The sequence below is a fragment of the Hyla sarda genome, chromosome 4, assembly GCF_029499605.1.
Source record: "Hyla sarda isolate aHylSar1 chromosome 4, aHylSar1.hap1, whole genome shotgun sequence".
NCBI classification, from domain to species: domain Eukaryota; kingdom Metazoa; phylum Chordata; class Amphibia; order Anura; family Hylidae; genus Hyla; species Hyla sarda.
In genome coordinates, this window is record NC_079192.1 from 56,684,423 (window position 1) to 56,708,029 (window position 23,607).

The 23,607-nt window shown below is 41.8% G+C and overlaps 2 protein-coding genes across 13 annotated transcripts in view; both read right to left on the reverse strand.

The window, feature by feature from the left end:
* The window catches only part of FHIP2B (FHF complex subunit HOOK interacting protein 2B), a 53,195-nt gene extending 37,957 nt beyond the window's left edge, over positions 1–15,238 (reverse strand). The window contains exons 1-4 of one of the 2 annotated variants that reach the window (XM_056571082.1): positions 14,802–15,238; positions 6,895–6,973; positions 4,023–4,228; positions 1,894–1,998 (exon numbers count right to left, since the gene is read on the reverse strand). In XM_056571082.1, coding sequence (XP_056427057.1) covers positions 1,894–1,998; positions 4,023–4,228; positions 6,895–6,973; positions 14,802–14,846 — 435 coding nt within the window. In that variant the 5' untranslated portion in view covers positions 14,847–15,238. The remainder of the gene's footprint in view (positions 1–1,893; positions 1,999–4,022; positions 4,229–6,894; positions 6,974–14,801) is intronic. The other variant, XM_056571081.1, reaches the window with a different exon arrangement.
* Positions 15,239–22,336: 7,098 nt separating this feature from the next.
* DMTN (dematin actin binding protein) overlaps positions 22,337–23,607 on the reverse strand; it is a 59,223-nt gene continuing 57,952 nt past the window's right edge. For all 11 annotated transcript variants that reach the window (XR_008892239.1, XR_008892243.1, XR_008892238.1 and 8 more), the window contains one exon: positions 22,337–23,543. Coding sequence is in view for 1 of the 11 variants with exons in the window: in XM_056571084.1 (XP_056427059.1) it covers positions 23,430–23,543 (114 nt within the window). In the remaining 10 variants the exon portion in view is untranslated. The remainder of the gene's footprint in view (positions 23,544–23,607) is intronic.

Sequence of the window (23,607 nt, forward strand, 5' to 3'; positions counted from 1 at the left end):
GCTAGCACTAGTGGCTGCGGCTAAAGTTGGCAATTTACTGATAATTTAGTGTTGCAACCGGACTTGCCATTGCTTAAAGTGTCCAGTCCCCATCCAGCCTGCAAATAACATTAATGCAGTGTTGGCCGTGGCCGCTAACAGTGGAGATCAGAGCAGCCATACAGTCCCTATTTACACTCTTGTGGTTATGGGTCAAAGCAATAAAACAGTGTTTCCTAACTAGGGTGCCTACAGCTGCTGCAAAACTACAACTCTCAGCGTACTAGCGGATGGCAAGAGGGGCAGCCAATGCACAATCAATGTACTTGTTCTGTATTACCACACTATCCAGGGGAGGTACTTTGGGACAGGAGCGCCATATTTTTGAAGTACAGAAGAAAATGAAAAGGTGCTGCAGCTCCATTAAATTTTTATTTACAAAAAAGCTGCAAGGCTTTTATTTGTCACAAGAGACAACTGCAATGTTTTTGGTATATCATACTGCCTATGTAAAACGAATGCTAACTACTTCTCCAGTAGTAAGAAAAAACACTCTATTTTCACCTATAGGGAGCTATCCTTTAAGTAAGTGTTTCTCAACCAAGGTGCCTCCAGCTGTTGAAAAACTACAACTCTCAGCAGGCCCGGACAGCTTTCGGTTGTCCGGGCATGCTGGGAGTTGTAGGCACCCTGGTTGGGAAGCACTGCTGTAAGTCATGGTTCTAGTTCATAAATGACTAGATATATCAGTCAAACCAGAGACAACTATCTGTACACAGCTGAAACAGTGGTGTCCATAGATAGGGGTCTCTGTACATTTAAAGGGGTACTCCGGTGGAAAAAAAAAAATTCGTATCAACTGGCTTCAGAAAGTTATACAGATTTGTAAATTACTTCTGTTAAAAAATCTTAACCCTTCCAGTACTTCCAGCTGCTGTATACTACAGAGAAAGTTCTTTCCTTTTTAAATGTATTTTCTGTCTGACCACAGTGCTCTCTGCTGACACCTCTGTCCGTGTCACTAACTGTCCAGAGCAGGAGAGGTTTGCTATGGGGATTTGCTCCTACTCTGGAAAGAGGTCTCAGCAGAGAGCACTGTGGTCAGACAGAAAATATATTTAAAAAGGAAAGAACTTTCTCTGTAGTATACAGCAGCTGATAAGTACTGGAAGGGTTAAGATTTTTTAATAGAAGTAATTTACAAATCTGAGTAACTTTCTGGCACCAGTTGATTTAAAATTAATTGTTTTTCACCGGAGTACCCCTTTAAGGACTGTTAAAGGAGTAGTCCAGTGCTGAAAAACGTATCCCCTATCCTAAAGGATAGGGGATAAGTTTCAGATCGCAAAGGTTCTGACCGCTGGGGCCCCCCGCGATCTCCTGTACGGGGCCGCAGCAGCGTGTTGACCACCGTATGAAGCGGCAGCTGACACGCCCCCTTAATACAACTCTATGGCCGGAGCGCTGCCTTCGGCAATCTCCCGCTCTGCCAAAGCGCTATATTTAGGGGGGTGTTGGCCGCTGCTTGTGCGGTGGTTGACACCCGCTATTTGGCCAGCGAGCCAGGGCCCCATACAGGAAATGGCATAGGGCCCCAGCGGTCAGAACCTTTGCGATCTGAAACTTATCCCCTATCCTTAGGATAGGGGATACGATTTTCAGCACTGGACTACACCTTTAAATTTATGTGTTGGAACACAGACTTACAGGAGAGCTGCCTACAGGTGGCACTAGAGAGACAGTTTTCTCATTTGTGGTAGAAAGCTGATTTTCACAGCTCATCGTAGGACCTTATTTGTACACTTAAGATATTCTGAAAACTCAAACCTTAAGCTGCCCTCTGGTTGTCACATTTAAATCTATTAAATCTCATTATTTCTTTAGATAGGATGAATACAGTGACGTAAAACATACTTGCACAGGTCGGTGAACATTGATATAGTGCAGCAGGGGGCGCTGCACCTTGGACAGAAGGCGGCTGAAGAACACAAGAACTTGCTGTCTCATCCCAGGGGGGTACTGTGGGTAAGAAGGATAACAAAACGTGATGATAAACAAGAAGAACACGAGACAAGATGCCAAAAAGCAAAACAAAAACAAGCTCATAACACAACATGTGAGATGTAAGCATCCAACCGTCCAGCCTCTTTCCTTAGCATTGCTTAGTACTAGTCTGTAACATTATATGATCAAATGTGGCCATGTTATTGTGGGAAGTTGAAGCCACCCAACATATGCCAAAAGAGAGTCCCTTTGGCATATGCTGGGCATGTATGCATTGGCATAAAAATTTTCACTGCGCCAAAAAATATAGTCTACTATGCAGAGAGAAAAACGCACACTATGAAACTATGGATAAAGTACCATAATGTATTCCTAAACAGTGGGATACTATAAGGCACATGTTAGGAGATCTTCCCAGCCTCAGATGTGGGCCAAACAAGATGAGACCAGAGCCTTAGTTGTACATCTTTATAGCTATATTATGGCTCAGTACAAGTTCCAAGTTGTATGGCGCTGTAACATAGTGCCCATATATATGTGGGGCCCATCTCCTGCACTTCCATGTGCCTAAGATTTCATACTAGGGCTGCAGCTAACGATAATTTTAATAATCGATTAGTTGTCGATTATTTTATCAATTAATCGGAAAAAAAACATCAAAATGCCAAAATAAGGGGTCCAGCTGATTCTACTTGAAGAATTATGTACACTGGCCCTATTAAAAGTATTCTAGCATGTGATGTGACCAAACAACAGCAATTTTTGTCTTTTTTGTTTCGTTTTTTTTAAGTTTACACCGGTTGCTATACAGGGTCATTATTAATGATCCTGTACAGACACCAGCGTAAATTTGATACTGCTGCATGGGTAACTGTCTGAACTATTAAAATAAAATGTAAATTATTTACTAACCTTTAATTTTAATAGTTCAGACAATTAGCCATGCGGCAGTATCAGATATGTAAAAAAATGTTTTTTTTTTTACGATTTTTGTATAGCAATAGGAAAAGGTGGAGCTCATTTTTATTGGGGGGGGGGGTTTATTTACATTTAATTTGTTTTTTCTTTACACTTTTTCTATAGCACTCCTTACACATGGGGGTATTTGCAGAACACTAGGATGCAATGCTCTGCACCCCCCCCCCCCCCCATGTGTATAGCAGTGTATATGTACTACATACACACTGTTTTACCCATAGGGGTATGTGCAGAGCATTGCACCCTTGTGTCTGTACTACAGACACAAGGGTGGAATGCTCTGCACAAACCCCCACGGGTAAAGCGGTGTGCACTGCTTACCGATATACACACTGGGGTATATGCAGAGCGTTGCACCCTTGTGTCTGTAGTACAGACACTAGGATGCAATGCTCTGCACATACCCCCATGTGTATAGTAGTGTAAGTGTGTACTACATGCACACTGCTATACACATGGTAGTATGTGCAGAGCATTGCATCCTAGTGTCTGTAGATGACACTAGGGTGCAATGCTCTGCAGATACCCCCCGTGTGTGTCAATAAGCAATGAGGCAGTAACAGGGGCAGGGTGCATTAAACTGCAGGAAACTGTCCTACTGGCGGCAGTAGTACGGAGTCCTCCACAGCAGGCTGAGGCTCCATAAGTTTTGAGCGTCCAGAAGCGGCGGGGGAGGGGAGGAGTTCAGAGAAGCAGCCGCACACGTGATTGTTGAGTAGTGGATAGCGGAGGGTGGGACTAGACTAACTTAACAGAGGCTACGGCGGTGCGGACTAGCGTCTGACCGCGCGCCCGCAGCAGTGTTATCACAGACGGAACCCGGACAACAAATCGGACGATTATTCTATAACGTCGATTAATCGTTGCAGCCCTATTTCATACAAATGTTTTTTTTCCATTTGAATCTCACTGTAATAAATAAATAGAATGTTCCATAGTACCTTGTATATATGGAGGTATTATCATTGCTTCTCAGGGTCACTACTTTTACAAAGAATCTCATAAAGCCTGTGCGGCAGAACACGGAGCCTTCACACCATTGATGAGTTTATGTGCAATACCTCAGCTTTAGCCAGGGTGCAGAGGGTTTCCAGTATCTTGTGCTGTAGCAGATATTCCATGCAGGGTCCCGTATTGTCGACAGGTCCGCTGTTAGTTCCCTCTGGGTCTTCTCTGGTCCCACATCCATTTTCCTCAAACACAAGGATGTCCAGAAGCTGACGGAGCCGCCATGGTATGTCTGTGTTACGTGCCGGGCAGGATTCATCTGCAGAGGAGGATAAAGTGTGATGTATTCCAAAGAACTGCAATAAACTGCAGCAGTCAATGAGCCCAAAATAAAAAATGTCACCATTAATGAGGAAAAAAAAATGTTGTCTGGGGTCTGGGAACTCTAGAACAAGCGAGGAGGAGGGTTCAGCTAAGCTGCAGGCTCCATAGACTTTCTATAGAATTGGTCTCCTGCGGCAAAGAGAGAGAAGTGCTTAGCTGAATGCTTCATCTTGCTGATTCTAGCAATCGGTGAGTGTCTCAGAACCCAGAGCCCGACCGATCAAAACTTTTCACATGTCTCATGTCAAAAGTTAAAAATAAATAAATAACACTAATCATTTAACCTCTTAAGGGCTCAGCCCATTTTGGCCCTATGGACCCAGCCAATTCTCTTTATTTTTAGTTTTTTCCCCTTCTAAAAATCATATTATTCAATTTTGCACCTACAGACACATATAAGGGCTTGTTTTTGTGATTGGTGATGCCCATTAACCCTGGGTCCTGGCTGCTGATAGTAGTTGGGACCCACTGGGTTTGAAGCATTCTCCGCTCGTGAGCACGCTTCAAACACCGGTAACGGGACCAGGGCATACAGGTACGTCCTGCATCCTCAAGTAGCAAGATGCAAGGGCGTACCCATACACCCTACGTCCTGGACGGGTTAATCTAAGCTAGATACTGTAGGCATAGAGTTCAGTTCACAATGGCATCACGACTTCTGTTATTACAGGAGCCATGAGGGCTATGAAGTAGGCAGACAGATCTCATTCATGTACAGTGGGTATGTTTTCCAGTATTTATACTTGTCAATATACTGTGCTCTCCTGACAGCAATGAAAGTCTAATGCAGTGGCCCTAAACAGAGTTTATTTGTTACTGTTACACACAGTCCTGCAGAGGAGCTGTATACACAAAGGGGGTCATTTATCAAGGCTTGCATGTCATTCTTCTGGCATAAAAATGTTGTATTGTAATTTGCGCAAGTCTCACTTTGCTCATAAAGCCACAAATTTTTATAGTTTTAGACATAAATTTACAAGAGTTATGCAAAAACATCTTGCATCTTGTTTTATACCAACTTTCTGGTGTAAGCATTGATAAATTCCTCCTACAATGCAGGATTTTTTTATTTTTTTTATTTATTTATTTATTTAATTGAAAATGCTAAACTATTTGAAAGTTTCTTTCATTTTAAGTTTTAGACATATCTGACTCCCAGCGATCATAGACTTATCTTTGTGGATAGGGGATATATGTTGATTCTGGAAAAACCCCTTTAAAGGGGTTATCCAGGAAAAAACTTTTTTTATATATCAACTGGCTCCAGAACCGCCAAGTTTAGAAGAATATCCCCATAACAAACCTCTTCTAAACTGGGCGGTTCCCGAGACACGTGTCATCAGAGAGCACTTAGACAGAAAAGAACAACTCAACTTCTGAAGCTCATAAGAACTGAAAGGATTAAGATTTTTTTAATAGAAGTAATTTACAAATATGTTTAACTTTCTGGAGCCAGTTGATCTATAAAAAAAAGTTTTTCCTGGATAACCCCTTTAAAGTCTAGCCAAAACGTTCCTTTTAAAGGGGTTCTCCACCATAAAGTGATTTTAGCACTTACCTGCCAGACAGTAATGGACATGTTTAGGAAGGATCTGCACTTGTTGTTGGGTTAAATTGCTATGTTGTAAAATTTCCATAAAGCTGTGGCTTTCTTTTTGTGAACTGGGTATTTCCTGTTGGAGTTTTCTCTTTTACTACAAATCCCATAATTCCACTTTTCTCCCTTCCACACATCAGTCACCCCACCCATTGAACCACAAATGAGCTGAAATCCATGCAAAAGACCAGTGCTTTCTAATCAGTGTGCCATTAGCTGTTGCAATTTCCCTGTGGTCGCTCCACCCATTGAAGCAGACAGGCTTCCTATCATCACCTGACTAGTGAGTCAGGTCTCGGCCACACTGCATCCTGGGAATACCTGAGACAGGAGTCATTTTGTATGCTGTTAAAAATGAACATTTAGAGCAAAGGTCACATAAGAATGCGACACCAGCCATCACACACAGATGCAGACACTATATTATGAACTACAATAAGGTTACAGCCACTGTAGCATAAAATGTGGTCAGGGACAGGGTAAGTGTTATAAAAAATAAAAATAAAACTCTTACCTTCCTTGCCACCAGAGCTCTGCTCTTCACTGCCCAGAGCCTCAGATTTTGGGGATGTGACGTCATGCACGCTCATCTACCCAGCCGCCAGAGCAGTGTCCCTGAGTGGGCATGTAACATCACACCCCCAAACCCTGAGGCATCAGACAGCGGTGAGGGGACCAGAGCTCTGTTTCACCAATGGTGATGTGGGGGAGAGAAAGGTAAGAGGGTTTTTTATTTAGATTTTTTTTTTTGAATGGTTGTTTTTTTAACACCATCCCTGACCAGATTTTAAAAAGGAACGTTTTGCTGAGACAACCCCTATAAGTGTCTGCAACCAAGAATAGTGGGAGAGATTTATCAAAACCTGTGCAGAGGAAAAGTGGAGCAGTTGCCCATAGCAACCAATTTTCTTTTTATTTTTCTGAGGTCTTTTTTAAAAATTCGAGAAGCAATCTGATAAGTTGCACAGACCAAGACGAGGCTATAAGGATGGTCGCTGACTTACCGGTTGTCTCTAGGTAGTACTGGGTCACCCCTTTCCAGTGTTGTATAAAGGACTGCAGCAGGTCCTGAGACGGTTCACGCTGTAGGAATACAAAATGTAGAACATTTACGGTTAAATTTCCATAACTCTGTACGTTAACTTATGGGATTTATATATGACAAGCACCAAGATATAGAAAATAATGCATGATGATATATGAGCTACACTACAGGTATCATCCTGTAAAAACCTCCGTTATTACTCCTGGCAAAAAGTCCTGAAAACGGCCGTCAAAAAATCCCATTCATGTCAATGGGATTTTTTGAACATCCTTTTGCATCAGGTACGTCCGTTTTTACTAATGTAACATGCACTCATTTTTGGTCCAGCAAAAGTAATGGGGAAAAAACGGCCGTTAAAATTTAACATAGAAGTCTATGGGAAACGGATGTTAAAAAAAATAACATCTGTTATCATCTGATATTGTTATATACGTTTTTTTAACATCGTTTTTTTGTATTCAGCATGCTCAGTATAGCTTTGCTAAAAAAAAAAAGGGTTAAAAACCTGATTAATTTAGGTTTGCTACGGGGATTTGTTCCTGTTCTGCACAGTTCCTAAAATGGACAGAGGTGTCAGCAGAGAGCACTGTAGTCAGAAAGAAAAGAAATCCAAAAAGAAAATAACTTCCTGTGGAGCAAATAGCAGCTGATAAGTACTGGAAGGATTAAGATTTTTTTTAAATAGAAGTAATTTACAAATCTGTTTAATTTTCTGGCACCAGTGGATTTGAAGAAAAATGTTTTCCAGTGGAGTACCCCTTTAAATATGAATCTTGCTTGCCCCTTACATTAGGGCTCAAAAGGTCAGATGATGGACCTTTAGTTCTCATGTACTATTGGTCCATACTGCATTTATTCATAAGAAATAAAAAGTGTACCATGTACATGTACCATGTAACATCACATGTTGTATTCCTCAGAGCAGTGTTTCATAACCAGTGTATCTCCAGCTGTTGCAAAACTACAACTTCCAGCATGCCCGGACAGCCAAAGGCTGTCCGGGCATGCTGGAAGTTGTAGTTTTGCAACAGCTGGAGGCACACTAGTTGAGAAACACTGACTTACAGAAAGTTCACATTGGCAAAACTGGCATCCATGTGAAGCAGCTCTCTATAAGCCAAGGGCAGAGCCAAATTCAATGGGATCAGGGTTCTTAACAGTGACACCACGCTGACATTGCTGCGGTTATCGTGTCATAAACCCTGGTTATGTGAACATACCCTAAGGTATATGACAGGGTGATGGTTCTAGGGGCGGTCATATACATATATATATATATATATATATATATATCTTTATTAGAGAAGAATGAGGTATGTGTTTATACCAGGCTGTGGCAGAGGTGCAGACAGGGAATGAATGCAGCAGGTTCTGCAATTTTCTCTGCAGCAGCTCTTAGCAGTGAACTATCAGGAGTGCTGCAAGAGGGTGGCGATGAACAGCTGGGGAAAGCAATGCATTGTGGGAATTCTAGTAGCGCAAATGCTATGCCAGGAAGTAGTGAGAGGACGGGGATAAGAGAGGGGATTACAGACACAAAACAAATAGATCTTGGGGGGTTTCAGAACTGGGGCAGACGGGTAAGCATTGTGATATCTTTCTGCAGCATGTTGAATGTTAGAGTACCCTTTTAAAGGGGTTATCCAGGAACAGAATAACAGAGCTACTTTCTTATAAAAACCGCTCCCTGTCTGTCTCCAGGTTGGTTGCAGTTCTGCAGCTCAGTTCCATTGAAGTGAATGGAGCAAATTTGTAAAACCACACCCAACCTGGAGACAGACAGGGAGCTGTTTTTGAAAGAAATTAGCTGTGTTTTTCTATCTTATTCTTGGGGGGGGGGGGGGATAACCCCATTAAATATATGTGATCTTTTAAACAGAACTACAACTGGTAGTAGTTCTTATGTGTACAAAATTAAATGGACGACTCCAGACACCTCTCAGCCAGAGAAATTATAAACTAAATGACACGAGGCTGAAGTTGGTTTCTTATTGAAACATTTTCTTTTAAATGACCAATGAAATAACCTTTTCTGCTTTTATCCATATAAACATAATACATTTTTTTAAATAAATGTTATGTGGACACAATCCTAATCAAGAAACAAAATATCTATTATGTTTGTATTTTGTAGAAACAACAGTGAATAATGCTTTACCCCTTAACCCCTTAAGGACGCAGGACGTAAATGTACGTCCTGGTGAGGTGGTACTTAACGCACCAGGACGTACATTTACGTCCTAAGCATAACCGCGGGCATCGGAGCGATGCCCGTGTCATGCGCGGCTGATCCTGGCTGCTGATCGCAGCCAGGGACCCGCCGGCAATGGCCGACGCCCGCGATCTTGCGGGCGTCCGCCATTAACCCCTCAGGTGCCGGGATCAATACAGATCCCGGCATCTGCGGCAGTTCGCCATTTAAATGAACGATCGGATCGCCCGCAGCACTGCTGCGGGGATCCGATCATTCAGAACGCCGCACGGAGGTCCCCTCTCCTTACTCCGTGCGGCTCCCGGCGTCTCCTGCTCTGGTCTGTGATCGAGCAGACCAGAGCAGGAGATGACCGATAATACTGATCTGTTCTATGTCCTATACATAGAACAGATCAGTATTAGCAATCATGGTATTGCTATGAATAGTCCCCTATGGGGACTATTCAAGTGTAAAAAAAAATTTAAAAAAATTTAAAAGTAAAAGTAAAAAAAAAGTGAAAAATCCCCTCCCCCAATAAAAAAGTTAAACGTCCGTTTTTTCCTATTTTACCCCCAAAAAGCGTAAAAAACATTTTTATAGACATATTTGGTATCGCCGCGTGCGTAAATGTCCGAACTATTAAAATAAAATGTTAATGATCCGGTACGGTGAACGGCGTGAACGAAAAAAAAAAAAAAAGTCCAAAATTCCTACTTTTTTTAATACATTTTATTTAAAAAAAAATTATAAAAAATGTATTAAAAGTTTTTTATATGCAAATGTGGTATCAAAAAAAAGTACAGATCATGGCGCAAAAAATGAGCCCCCATACCGCCGCTTATACGGAAAAATAAAAAAGTTAGAGGTCATCAAAATAAAGGGATTATAAACGTACTAATTTGGTTAAAAAGTTTGTGATTTTTTTTAAGCGCAACAATAATATAAAAGTATATAATAATGGGTATCATTTTAATCGTATTGACCCTCAGAATAAAGAACACGCGTCATTTTTACCATAAATTGTACGGCGTGAAAACAAAACCTTCCAAAATTAGCAAAATTGCGTTTTTCGTTTTCATTTCCCCACAAAAATAGTGTTTTTTGGTTGCGCCATACATTTTATGATATAATTAGTGATGTCATTACAAAGGACAACTGGTCGCGCAAAAAACAAGCCCTCATACTAGTCTGTGGATGAAAATATAAAAGAGTTATGATTTTTAGAAGGCGAGGAGGAAAAAATGAAAACGTAAAAATTAAATTGTCTGAGTCCTTAAGGCCAAAATGGGCTGAGTCCTTAAGGGGTTAAAGGGGCACTCCGGTGGAAAACCTTTTATTTTTTTTTAAATGAACTGACGCCAGAAAGTTAAACAGATTTGTAAATGACTTCTATTAAAAAATCTTTATCCTTCCAGTACTTTTTAGCAGCTGTATGCTACAGAGGAAATGCTTTGCTTTTTGAATTTCTTTACTGTCTTGTCCACAGTGCTCTCTCTGCTGACACCTCTGTCCGTGTCAGGAACTGTCCAGAGCAGCATAGGTTTGCTATGGGGATTTTTTCCTGCTCTGGACAGTTCCTGATACGGACATCAGGTGTCAGCAGAGAGAACTGTAGTCAACACAAAAAGGAAATTCAAAAAAATAAAGATTTTCATCTGTAGCATACAGCTGCTAAAAAGTACTGGAAGGATTAAGATTTTTTATTAGACGTCATTTACAAATCTGTTTAACTTTCTGGCATCAGTTCATTTTAAAAAAAAATAAAAAGTTTTCCACCAGAGTACCCCTTAAGGGGTAAAGCATTATTTACTGTTGTTTCTACAAAATATAAACATAATAGATATTTTGTTTCCTGATGAGGATTGTGCCCACATTTATTTAAAAAAACTTAATTTATATGAATAAAAGCAGAAAAGGTTATTTCAATGGTCATTTAAATGGTTATTTCAATGGTCATTTAACTTTCTGGCACCAGTTGATTTAAAAAAAAAAAAAAAAAAGTTTTCCACCAGAGTACCCCTTTAAGGACAAAGAACCATTTTGGCCTTGAGAACAGAGAAAATTTTCTTTTTTTTTTTTCATTTTCGGTTTTTCCTCCTCGCCTTCTAATATCCATAACTCTTATTTTTACATTCACAGATCCATATGAGGGCTTGTTTTTTTTTGCGCAACAATTGTACTTTGTAATGACACCTTTCACTTCATTTTTTGCTATTGCTACGTTTTTGTTGTCTGTGGGTTATTTTTACTTTTCAGGATATACTCATTAAACATTAGGTTTTTTCAGGCGTGCCCCCCTATTGTATAAGTTTCAATTTGCCTGTTGCTTTTGGGTAATTTCTTATTCTTTATGTAGGTTGTTTTGATGTTTTCCCCTTCCATTTTACCCTAAAATGTACAGTACAGTGAGCTTTATGGTAAAAATGACATGCTCTATTTATTCTGTGGGTCAATAAGATTATATGCTTTACTATTATTGTTTAAATTAATGTTTAAAATTGTCCTCTTACGACACCTATAAACTTACATTGTTGCGTGTGTATATATATATATGACACAGAAAGCAAAATATTCTGGGAACCTTAAATAAAACTTTACTTTGAATCAGTCCTCTTAAAAAATTATAACATTATTTTTTTTAAAGGACTGATTAAAAGTGAAGTTTTATGAAAGATTCACAGTATATTTTGCTTTCTGTATTAATAATTTGGGAGACCTAATTTTTTCTATGTGTGGTGTTGACCAAATCCTATGTATATATATATATATATATATATATATATATATATATACACACACACACACACAAACAGTACAGACCAAAAGTTTGGACACACCTTCTCATTCAGAGTTTTCTTTATTTTCATGACTATGAAAATTGTAGATTCACACTGAAGGCATCAAAACTATGAATTAACACATGTGGAATTATATACATAACACAAAAGTGTGAAACAACTGAAAATATGTCATATTCTAGGTTCTTCCTTTAGCTTTGATTACTGCTTTGCACACTCTTGGCATTCTCTTGTTGAGATTCAAGAGGTAGTCACCTGAAATGGTTTTCACTTCACAGGTGTGCTGGTGTGGAGGAGGAGGTGTGATGGTGGGGGGGTGCTTTGCTGGTGACACTGTTGGGGATTTATTCAAAATTGAAGGCATACTGAACCAGCATGGCTACCACAGCATCTTGCAGCGGCATGCTATTCCATCCGGTTTGCGTTTAGTTGGACCATCATTTATTTTTCAACAGGACAATGACCCCAAACACACCTCCAGGCTGTGTAAGGGCTATTTGACCAAGAAGGAGAGTGATGGGGTGCTGCGCCAGATGACCTGGCCTCCACAGTCACCGGACCTGAACCCAATCGAGATGGTTTGGGGTGAGCTGGATCACAGAGTGAAGGCAAAAGGGCCAACAAGTGCTAAGCATCTCTGGGAACTCCTTCAAGACTGTTGGAAGACCATTTCAGGTGACTACCTCTTGAAGCTCATCAAGAGAATGCCAAAAGTGTGGCTATAACCTAGAATATGACATTTTCACACTTTTTTGTTATGTATATAATTTCCACATGTGTTAATTCTTAGTTTTGAGGCCTTCAGTGTGAATCTACAATATTCATAGTCATGAAAATAAAGAAAACTCTGAATGAGAAGGTGTCCAAACTTTTGGTCTGTACTGTATATATGACTATTTGATCACTTTTTATTCCTTTTTTTGTTTTGGTGATGTCATGTGACAAATAATCAGCAATTTGTCAGTGTTTACGTTATTCACTGTACGGAATCATTCACATTTTATTTTAATAATTCGGACATTTCCGCACGCGGCAATATCAAGTATGTTTATTTATGCTTACATTATTTCATTCGAAAATGGGAAAAGGTGGGGGTGATTTCAACTTTTATTAGGGGTTCATTATTTTTTTTGTATCTATAGACGACCATTACCTGCAATCTTTCAATTACAAACATTGAACATAGCATAGCATTCATTAGTGCTATTGGAGCTAGAGATGAGCCAACTTACAGTAAATTCGATTCGTCACGAACTTCTCAGCTCGGCAGTTGATGACTTTTCCTGCATAAATTAGTTCAGCTTTCAGGTGCTCCGGTGGGCTGGGAAAGGTGGATACAGTCCTAGGAGACTATTTCCTAGGACTGTATCCACCTTTTCCAGCCCACCGGAGCACCTGAAGGCTGAACTAATTTATGCAGGAAAAGTCATCAACTGCCGAGCTGAGAAGTTCGTGACGAATCGAATTTACTGTAAGTTCACTCATCTCTAATTGGAGCTCTTCTTAGGCTGGCTTCACACCACGCTTTTGCAATACAGTTCCCGTATCAGGTTTTTGATAAAAAACTGATTCCTCCAAACCTGACTAAACTGTATCAAAACGTGTGTATGAATTTTAATCCAAATATGTTTTGAACAATGATGTCCGGTTGCATCAGTTTTTTAAGAAAAAAACATACACGTTTTTAACTTTTCATTCCATTATGAATAAAGTTTCACTTGTTTGATTGAAATTCCAAGAAAAAAACTGTGCAAAGTCAAAAACTGTATGGTGAAAACCGGACAGAACCGAACGCACATACGGTTCCCATTGACTCCCATGTTAAAAAAAACGTATACGTTTCAATACAGTTTTTCACCCGGACCAAAAACTGTGGTAGGCTATGGTTTTGGGTACAGGAAAAAACTGACAAAACCGTACAGGATGCAAAACAGACACAACCGGATGCATCTTTGGCACATGGCTTTCCATGGGGAGTCAATGCATACGGTTTTCAATACAATTCTGTACGGTTTTCAAATTGAAAACGTATACGGGAACTGTATGACAAAAACGTGGTGTGAACCCGGCCTTATACAGGTTGTCTATATAGACAATATACCCAGAGCGCCAATCCGATGGCACCGAGGCAGGTAAGGCCTCTCCGGCCGCCATGTCAGCTGATCGAGACCCTGCCGCAAAGGTCCTGATCAGCTGCCTGAGCTAGTAGGCAATTGTATTTTTAGATTTTAAACGCCATAAAAAACTTTGCTCACCCCGTGTGAAGGGTAAATGCTGGACATAAGCGATCACAGAAAAAAAGAGAACATGTCAGTTTTACCATAAATTTCAAAATTGCAAAAAAATAATAATAATAATAATCAAAAAATTCCTTAAATTTTCCACTAAGAATTTTAAAAAAAATTTTGTTTTTGGTTGCGTCGTACATTTTATGGTAAAGTGATTGGTGCCATTAGAAAGTACAATTGGTTGCGCAAAATAAAAATAAAAACAAGCCCTCATATGGGTTCTGGCACTTGGAAGGCGAGGAGGAAAAAACTAAAATGAAGAAATGAAAACTGGCTGTGTCCTCAAAGGGTTAATGTTGCTCTTTTTGTAAAAAAAATAAAAATAAAATCATAGATATTTTATTTCAATAAAAGCAAACAAAAAGGTTAATTTCAATAATGGTCATTTCTAAGATTCCCCATGACTGGACTGCAGGCTGGATACAGGTGAGCTCAGTCAGTGACACGTAGCAGAGCTGTGCGCGCGCTACCTCCGGTGACGTCACGTGACGTCGTCTTTTACCGGACGGCACCGGGGAGTGACGTAGCGCAGATAAGCGCTGTCCCGGCTGTACGGAGGGGCTTGGGGTCCGGCGCCGCCACTCACCGTCTCCACCACCTGCTGCAGCAGAGCCCCGAGGCGGCTCCACATGGTCCGGTCCTCACTCGTCTCCTTCACCGGCAGTGCGCGGCCTCCACCATGCTTCCCCGGCTAGGCCTCAATACGAATACGGCGGCCCGGTGGCGTCATTCCTCCCGGTCGGGCCTAGTCCAGTCACCGGTATTTCCTGAATAGTTCCCCGTCCCACCCTCTCCCGCTCCGCCCACTGCAGTTCGTCCCGCCCGGGTCACCATGGCGCCTGCCCCGTACTGTATGCGAGATGTGCGGCCATGATAACCGCGTCAGTTATTAATTATTTCAAGGGGCAGATTAAAATCGTCGGTGCCAATAGCAACCAATCAGCGCGTGGCTTTCATTTTGTATTCTGTTCTTGGGAAACGAACTCTGCGCTGTGATTGGACGCCACTGTCTGTTGCCCATGGCAACCAATCACACCACAGCTTTTGCTTTTCAAGAGCGGAAAACAAAAATGAAAGCTGCCCTGTGATTGGTTGCTATGGAGAACTAACAGTAAGGCAGTTATAGTGTGGATTTTTACAGCGTAGATCATTTTATACTAGTGTTTCCCAACCAGGGTGCCTCCAGCTGTTCCAAAACTACAACTCCCAGCATGCCTGGACAGCCAAAGGCCAAACACTGCTTCATACGTTTGTGCAAATGACAAAAAGCCCATGGATAGGTAAAATATGTGAAAAGCTTTCACACGTTCCGACGCTAGCTGGTGACTATTGCGCAAGTTATAAATTTGGCACAGCGACCAGTGCATCTGTTTACCACAACCCCTGGGGGCACAAGAAAAATAACAAAGCCAGGGCAGACAACATACAAATAGAACATTTCAAAACAAGTCAATGGGCGAATTAAAAAGAGCGCAATTCCCACCAGAGTGATGTTATTTTGCACATTTGACTTTTGCCAAAATTAGCATTACATGATTTTATATTGATTTTATAGATTTATCAAAATCTGTCCAGAGGAAAAGTCTGGAGACCATTGATATAGGGAGAGATGTGTCACCCACCCGCTGGGACCCGCCCTGAGGACTAATTACCGGTTCCGGTGGCATTGACTAAGATTACTCTGAATGACCGAGTGTCTCAGCGTAATTCATAATGTACTGAGATCATGATGCTTGCACCAGTTTTATGCTGCCTGCTGTTTGGGCAACATAAAACTGATAGAAGGTTCCCCTTAACTGTGAACAAAGTCGCCTACTGAAATTGCGCCTGAATTGAAAAAACCCCAACTAACTCGGCATTTTGCTAAGAAAACCTGGAAAAGGGGCGTGGCCGTCAGGAAAAGGGGGCATGGTCACAGAAAAGGGGCGTGTTCCCGACATTTTCACAAAATCCCTACATATTTACTAAAGTTTCCACAGAAAATGTGGTGGATTTGGGCTGAGGAAAACCCTACAGATCAGAACATGTGTAAAAAAAAAAAAAAAAAAGCAAAGTGTAGGGAAAGTGGAAACTGTAGGGAAAGCTTAGTAAATACCGTGGAAAATAAATTGTAGGGAATTAAAACCCAAAAAGAAACCTGCACAACACTCTTAGTAAATAAGGGCCCCTGTGTCAGCCTGTCAGGAGACTCAGGACCTGTGTGTGATACTGCAGCTGAGGTGCTCACACGTACTGACACTCCTGACAGACTGACACAGTGACTTGTCGGTACTCAGGCAGCCTGTTCTCCAGACACTGTCAGCCCACAGGGCGACCAGCCTTCCTGGAACTTTCCCGGTATCCCGGTAGGCCAGTCTGGCCCTGGACGTATGCCCTATTTCAAAAGCACATCCCCCATTTTAAGTCCCCCTAATATAGCAGATATGTCTTAAACCGAGTCACTAGGGATGGCCCTGTTCGGCCATAGAAGTCCACTATACTCGGACAAGTCCACTATACATTTCGCATTGTGACAGTTTTCTTAGATAAGCCCACCTCCCACAGAATATTTTTCCAGGTAATTTTTGGTTCTCAGTATAGGGTCACACATAGCGTTTAGGTAGCATATTGCCCAAAATCTGCTGGCACTACATATTCTCCTATGTACCCGCTGGCAGCCCTGTATGTGCAGTAAGGTTTGGAGGCAGGCTTGCGCATCACTGTCACATCGGCAGGCTGGACCCACCTCCAAATCTTTTAATCCCATAATTAATTTCTAGATATATCACATTGCAAAAATATTCCAACACATCCCCCCTCCAACTACCTAATCAGATTTTGAACCGTGTAACCCCCTTTTTAGTGCTCTTTGCCAATTCATATCCTAACCACACTTCAATTTCTGGACCAAAGGGCTCAAACCATCTAGAGAGTATTACCTTAGCAGAGGCTACTAACTTAATGATTCATTATTCATTCTCCTCTAATCCTACTAAGTACCATCTCAATATATAAACTAAATTTCCTATCCTGGATGGAACATTGAGTCATCTTTTAAATTCCCCTGTGTGAATAAGTCCCCAACCATTCTTAGACCCCTTCTTCTCCAAAAAATACCCACATTTAGTTTATTGATTTCTCCATAATGTACATTTTCCCATAACGTGGTACATTCCAGTGCACCCCATCTTTTAGTGAATTTCCAAACTTTGTCATATAGGGTTGCATAAGGCTTATTCCTAAATTGTCTTCCTACTAAAAAACCTGAGTCTAATAATTTAAATATATTTAGATACCATACCATAGTTTCCTCCCAAAAATATCCAAAAATTGTCTTCCCTCCACCTCACAATCTCCTGTAATTTACTCGCCATAAAAGCAACAGTTAGACTTTCACACTAGCTCTATTTGGCCCCCCATATGAATTTATTAAGAATACAGGTCAGAGTCTTCAACCACTTCTGCAAGATCCATCTGGTGATGCCTTAAAGTAAAACAGAATTTGTGGGAGAACTATCATCAACTATCATCACAATCCTGTCTGCCATTGATATGGGGGAGATCAAGCCTCAAAACCTTACTGCGCATACAGGACTGCCGCCAAACCGTACTGCGCACACAGGACTGCTTCCAAACCCTACTGCGCACACAGGACTGCTTCCAAACCCTACTGCACACAAAGAACTGCCTCCAAACCTTACTGCACACACAGGACTGCCTCCAAACCTTACTGCAGACACAGGACTGCCTCCAAACCGTACTGCAGACACAGGACTGCCTCCAAACCTTACTGTGCAGACAGGACTGCCTCCAAACCTTACTGTGCACACAGGACTGCCTCCAAAACTTACTGCATACACAGGACTGCCTCCAAACCTTACTGCATACACAGGACTGCCTCCAAACCTTACTGCGCACACAGGACTGCCTCCAAACCGTACTGTGCACACAGGACTGCCTCCAGACCTTACTGCACACACAGGACTGCCTCCAAACCATACTGCACACACAGGACTGCCTCCAAACCTTACTGCGGACACAGGACTGCCTCCAAACCGTACTGCGCACACAGGACTGCCTCCAAACCTTACTGCGCACACAGGACTGCCTCCAAACCTTACTGCACAAACAGGACTGCCTCCAAACCTTACTGCAGACAGGACTGCCTCCAAACCTTACTGCGCACACAGGACTGCCTCCAAACCTTACTGCAGACAGGACTGCCTCCAAACCTTACTGCGCACACAGGACTGCCTCCAAACCTTACTGCACAAACAGGATTGCCTCCAAACCTTACTGCGCACACAGGACTGCCTCCAAACCTTACTGCACATATAGGACTGCCTCCAAACCTCACTGCACATACAGGACTGCCTCTAAACCTTACTGAGCATACAGGACTGCCTCTAAACCTTATTGCACACACTGGACTGCTTCCAAACCTTACTGCTCATACAGGACTGCCTCCAAACCTTACTGCACTTACAGCGCTGCCACAAGTAGCCCTTTGTGTCTGCTCATAGGAGAATACTCAGCAGATTTCCTGCTGGGCATCAAATTTTGTTCAGCATGATATATGCTGTGTCTACGTTACCCTCAAAGAGGTTTCAAAGAGGGTGTGAACCCAGCTGATCACCTTAGTTCTCACTTCCAAGATTCACCTCACCGCTCATTGTAGTACAACACAGCATCAAGTAAGATACTTGGCTGTCCATGTGTTATGTGGACTTCTCAAAGGGAATTTATCAAGGCTTGCATGCCAGTTTCCTGGGGTAAAAAAGTAGCATTTTTTTTTTATTGACACAGGCCTCCTAATATCACATCTTATTTTGACTCTTAAGGTATGTTCACACTACAGTGTGTGAACGAAATCTCCGCTCGCTGAATTCAGCGAGCGGAGATTCAGCCTGGCAGCCGGCGGCGACGGTAGGACCGCGCGGCACTGAGCCGTCACCATTGACGGCTATGCAGTGCTCGCAGACTTCCACGCAAAGAATGAGCATGTTCATTCTCTGTGAGGAACAATTTCAGCGGCGGAATTGTCCGACGCTGAAATTTTGCAGTGTGAACGGGTCTCGCGGAGACCCATTCACACTAATGTTAGGTTCACACCACGGAATTCCACTCGTGAATTCCGCCCACGGAATTCCGCGGGGAATTCCATAATGTGAACATACCCTTATGTTCACACAGCGTAAAAATCTGTGCACAAATAAAAGTTGCACTTGGTTTTTATGTAGTGGGTCTTCCACTATGCTGAATCCTCTGGAGCATAGACTTTGAATGGTATTTTTTGGGTTTTTTCTTTTCCAAGATAAACAATACCAGATGAGCTTGGCAGTCTTTCTTCCCCATCACCTAGAAAGTCACCGACCAAAAAATAGTATGATATAGCAAAGGAGAGGTATAATCACATTAGTTCACCGACAAGGACCTCACTATTCAGCAAATGATATAACAACCATTAAAACGTAACCTTTACTAAATTCATTAAAAATGGTAATATAATGTAAATGATGAAAAAATGAAAAAACACCTATATAGTGATAAACCCCTGGAGCCCTGTGGAGTGCACAGCCATGGAATAAGATATGAGTAGAGAGACCACTAGTAGATGTTGAGTCTCGGGATTCCAAAGTACTTGATGATATTTTGGATGGATAATAACTGTGGGAGGGGGAATGGTGCCCTCTATTGGTAGTAGCCCGTCCCTCTGACCCTGCCTTTTGAGGGACCCACCTCCTTAACAGGGTGGCCTCAACCACGGTGACGGACCCTACTCTAACTCTAAGTGAGGAAAAAATAATAAATCAGGGAAGGGTATAGTAGCCTAAGTGGCTAGTGCACAACTCAGGGCTCCCACCAAAAAATATATTAAATTAAATATTTTGTGTAAAGTGATCACACAACAATATTAAAAGAGCCAATGGGGGACAAATAAGTCCCAAATCCAACGCGTTTCCCCTATCCTATTGGAATAGGTTCATCAGGGAATTACCATTGGTGTTGACAGATGGTAAGCATAGATGGTCACCTTGTACCTCACCTGACGAGCTCTCAGCATTTGGTTATCAGCACACAATTTGGTTTACCGCCAGGGAGGATAAGTATTTAACCTGACCGTGCCATTACACGTGCAGGACTTCATTTATCTTTTTATTTTTCCTGTGTGGCTGATTGGGGCCTATTTGGACTAGCAGAATACATCTATATTGTACTTTTTTGACTATGCTGGCCAACCCTGCGTTTATTCCATATTGTTTTGTTATACCATAAACACTGAATCGTGTATTGGTCTACGTCTAAATTAGACAACGGAAAAAAAAAAAATTTTGCGACAAAATCGAAAAAAAACCACGCCATTTTGTAACTTTTGGGGGCTTCCGTTTCTACGCAGTGCATATTTTGGTAAAAATTACACCTTATCATTATTCTGTAGGTCCATACGGTTAAAATGATACCCTACTAATATAGGTTTCATTTTGTCGTACTTGTGGAAAAAATCATAACTACATGCAGGAAAATGTAAACGTTTAAAAATGTCATCTTCTGACCCCTATAACTTTTTTATTTTTCCATGTACAGGGCGGTATGAGGACTAATTTTTTGCGCCGTGATCTGAAGTTTTTATCGGTAGGATTTTTGTTTTGATCGGACTTTTTGATCACTTTTTATTCATTTTTTTAATGGTATAAAAAGTGACCAAAATACGCTTTTTTGGATTTTGGAATTTTTTTGCGCGTACGCCATTGACCGTGCGGTTTAATTAATGATATATTTTTATAGTTCGGACATTTACGCACGCGGCAATACCACATATGTTTATTTATTTATTTTTTTACACTTTTATTTTTTTAATGGGAAAAGGGAGGTGATTCAAACTTTTATTAGGGAAGGGGTTAAATGACCTTTATTAACACTTTTTTTTTACATTTTTTTTGCAGTGTTATAGGTCCCATAGGGACCTATAACACTGCACACACTGATCTCCTATGCTGATCACTGGCGTGTATTAACACGCCTGTGATCAGCATTATCGGCGCTTGACTGCTCCTGCCTGGATCTCAGGCACGGAGCAGTCATTCGTCGATCGGACACCGAGGAGGCAGGTAAGGGCCCTCCCGGTGTCCGGTCAGCTGTTCGGGACGCCGCGATTTCACCGCGGCGGTCCTGAACAGCCCGACTGAGCAGCCGGGTCACTTTCAGTTTCACTTTAGAAGCGGCGGTCAGCTTTGACCGCCGCTTCTAAAGGGTTAATACCGCACATCGCCGCGATCGGCGATGTGTGGTATTAGCCGTGGGTCCCGGCCGTTGATGAGCGCCGGGGCCGACACGATATGATGCAGGATCGCGGCGCGATCCCGCTTCATATCGTGGGAGCCGGCGCAGGACGTAAATATACGTCCTGCGTCGTTAAGGGGTTAAGGATGGCTGGGCTCCCACTGTAACTACCAGGAGCAGAGAAACCTTGAGCATGCTGTATGTGAGGAGTTGCCAGGGCTTATGGTGGCGCTGCATCGCTTGTCTCTGCCATTTTGCTACAATTCTACCTACTGGGGAGCAACTCTACCGACTGGTAGGCAATTCTATCTACTGGGGGCAACAATTTACTGAAGGGCACCTTTCTACCAAGGGGCACATTATATATAAGGGTACACAGCCCACTTTGCTGGTACTAGCTTTCACCATAATATTCTGCATGCATACCTATACTTATGATTCAGTTGTGGAGAGGGCATTCAACTATTTGCCTCAGACAGCAGAAGAGCTAGAATCAGCCCTGGGTTTAGTATTGTCATGAAGCCTTGTGTGGATTCAATACAGCAACATAAATATTTGCCAATATTCAAGGTTAAGCTGCCCAATTTTGGCAGGGTAGTCTACCCATCTTATGAGGATGCAGATGTCAGGGCAAAGAAAGATTGGACATGTTGGATTTTAAGCTCGATCATTTGTTCTCAAGAAGACAAGATGCTGACTCTCTTTTCCCCATTGAAAACACATGCGCACTTTAGCTGGTATAAGCCGGCCGGGAGGAAAAATTATATGCTGAACAACAGCTATTGGTGAGTGGGCACCTTTAGAATGTAAATTCTTATGGACATTGATGTATATGGGAACTGCAAAGTTATGCACAAGTCAGAATATTCAGTAATCTTTAATAATTATAATAATAATAATAATTAATTGTACATCAGAAGCCAAAAATAATGAAAAGAAAAAGCTTCAACACCAAAGGTAGACACAGGACACATATGTAGGAGATAGTAGGCATGAGTGAAAGTATGTCACAAAAGAGTCATGGAAAGCTAATGGTCCTGTAATGGAGAAGTATATGAAACATTAGTGAGGTGTGTGATGGTGACGGTGGAGACAAAGTGTAAGAAAGAGTGTGTGACGTGAGAGGTGACGACAATGGAGATGATATGGGAAAAATGGAACAAGGATGTGAGACATACATTAAAGCACATGTGACTAGGAAAGAGCATGTACCAAAATTCAGCATATCACAAACCACACACAGCAGAGGAGAGGGGTAAAAATTTGCCATTTCTCGGAGATAAGTGCCAGGATGCTCTTTGGGCAATGAATGATGATGGTAATGCAGTAAACTGAAAGCACTCACCAATATAACACACACACAGCGCTGTCAGCGTATTACAATGGGGTAGCACCTCCGCCCCTACTACTTATCGTGTTGTAATATGAAGAGTACAATGCCGGCATTCTATATTCAGGTTTGGGGGTTATCTGTGGGGTGAATGCTGTACTTATGTAATATGTGCATAAAAAGACCCTAGAAGCTATGTGCAATCTGATATGTCCACTGCGGTAAATAACTGTGAATGTCACCGGTAACATAAGGGAAGGCTATTCGGAATAAGGTTCTGGTATCTGGTGCTATAAGGTGATTACGTGATCTGTCATAGACAATTATATAGTATATTGTGTGTTCACGTGACCTGTCATACAGAATAGGGTTCAGTATGAAGTTGCATAATTAAGGGGTATCTAATGCATATATTAATTTGGTCCTATATGAGTCTGAGGTGTCTTAAGAAATGCGGGGAGTCCTCGATTGACATTGGATGATTGACATATGTTTAGGCTGATTCTCTGGCCCCATGTGGTCACTCATATTAGTCATGCTGGTCACACTCTGTAGTAGTCCATCTCCTCCAGTCACCCCCATTATACTCTGCTCTTCCCTAGTGGTTAAAGGGCAGTTGCATATCTAGAAGAGAAGCAGTTTTCTTTTCAGCTCATTTCTTCTCCACAATGGCATCTTTACAAACTCCTCCAATGTCATGCAGAAGAGTCGCTCAAACTCCTCAGGGGAAAGATACCTCTGTAGAAGACAACAAGTAAAAAATGGTATTAACATCCTATAGAGAAGCTTATACTATCATATC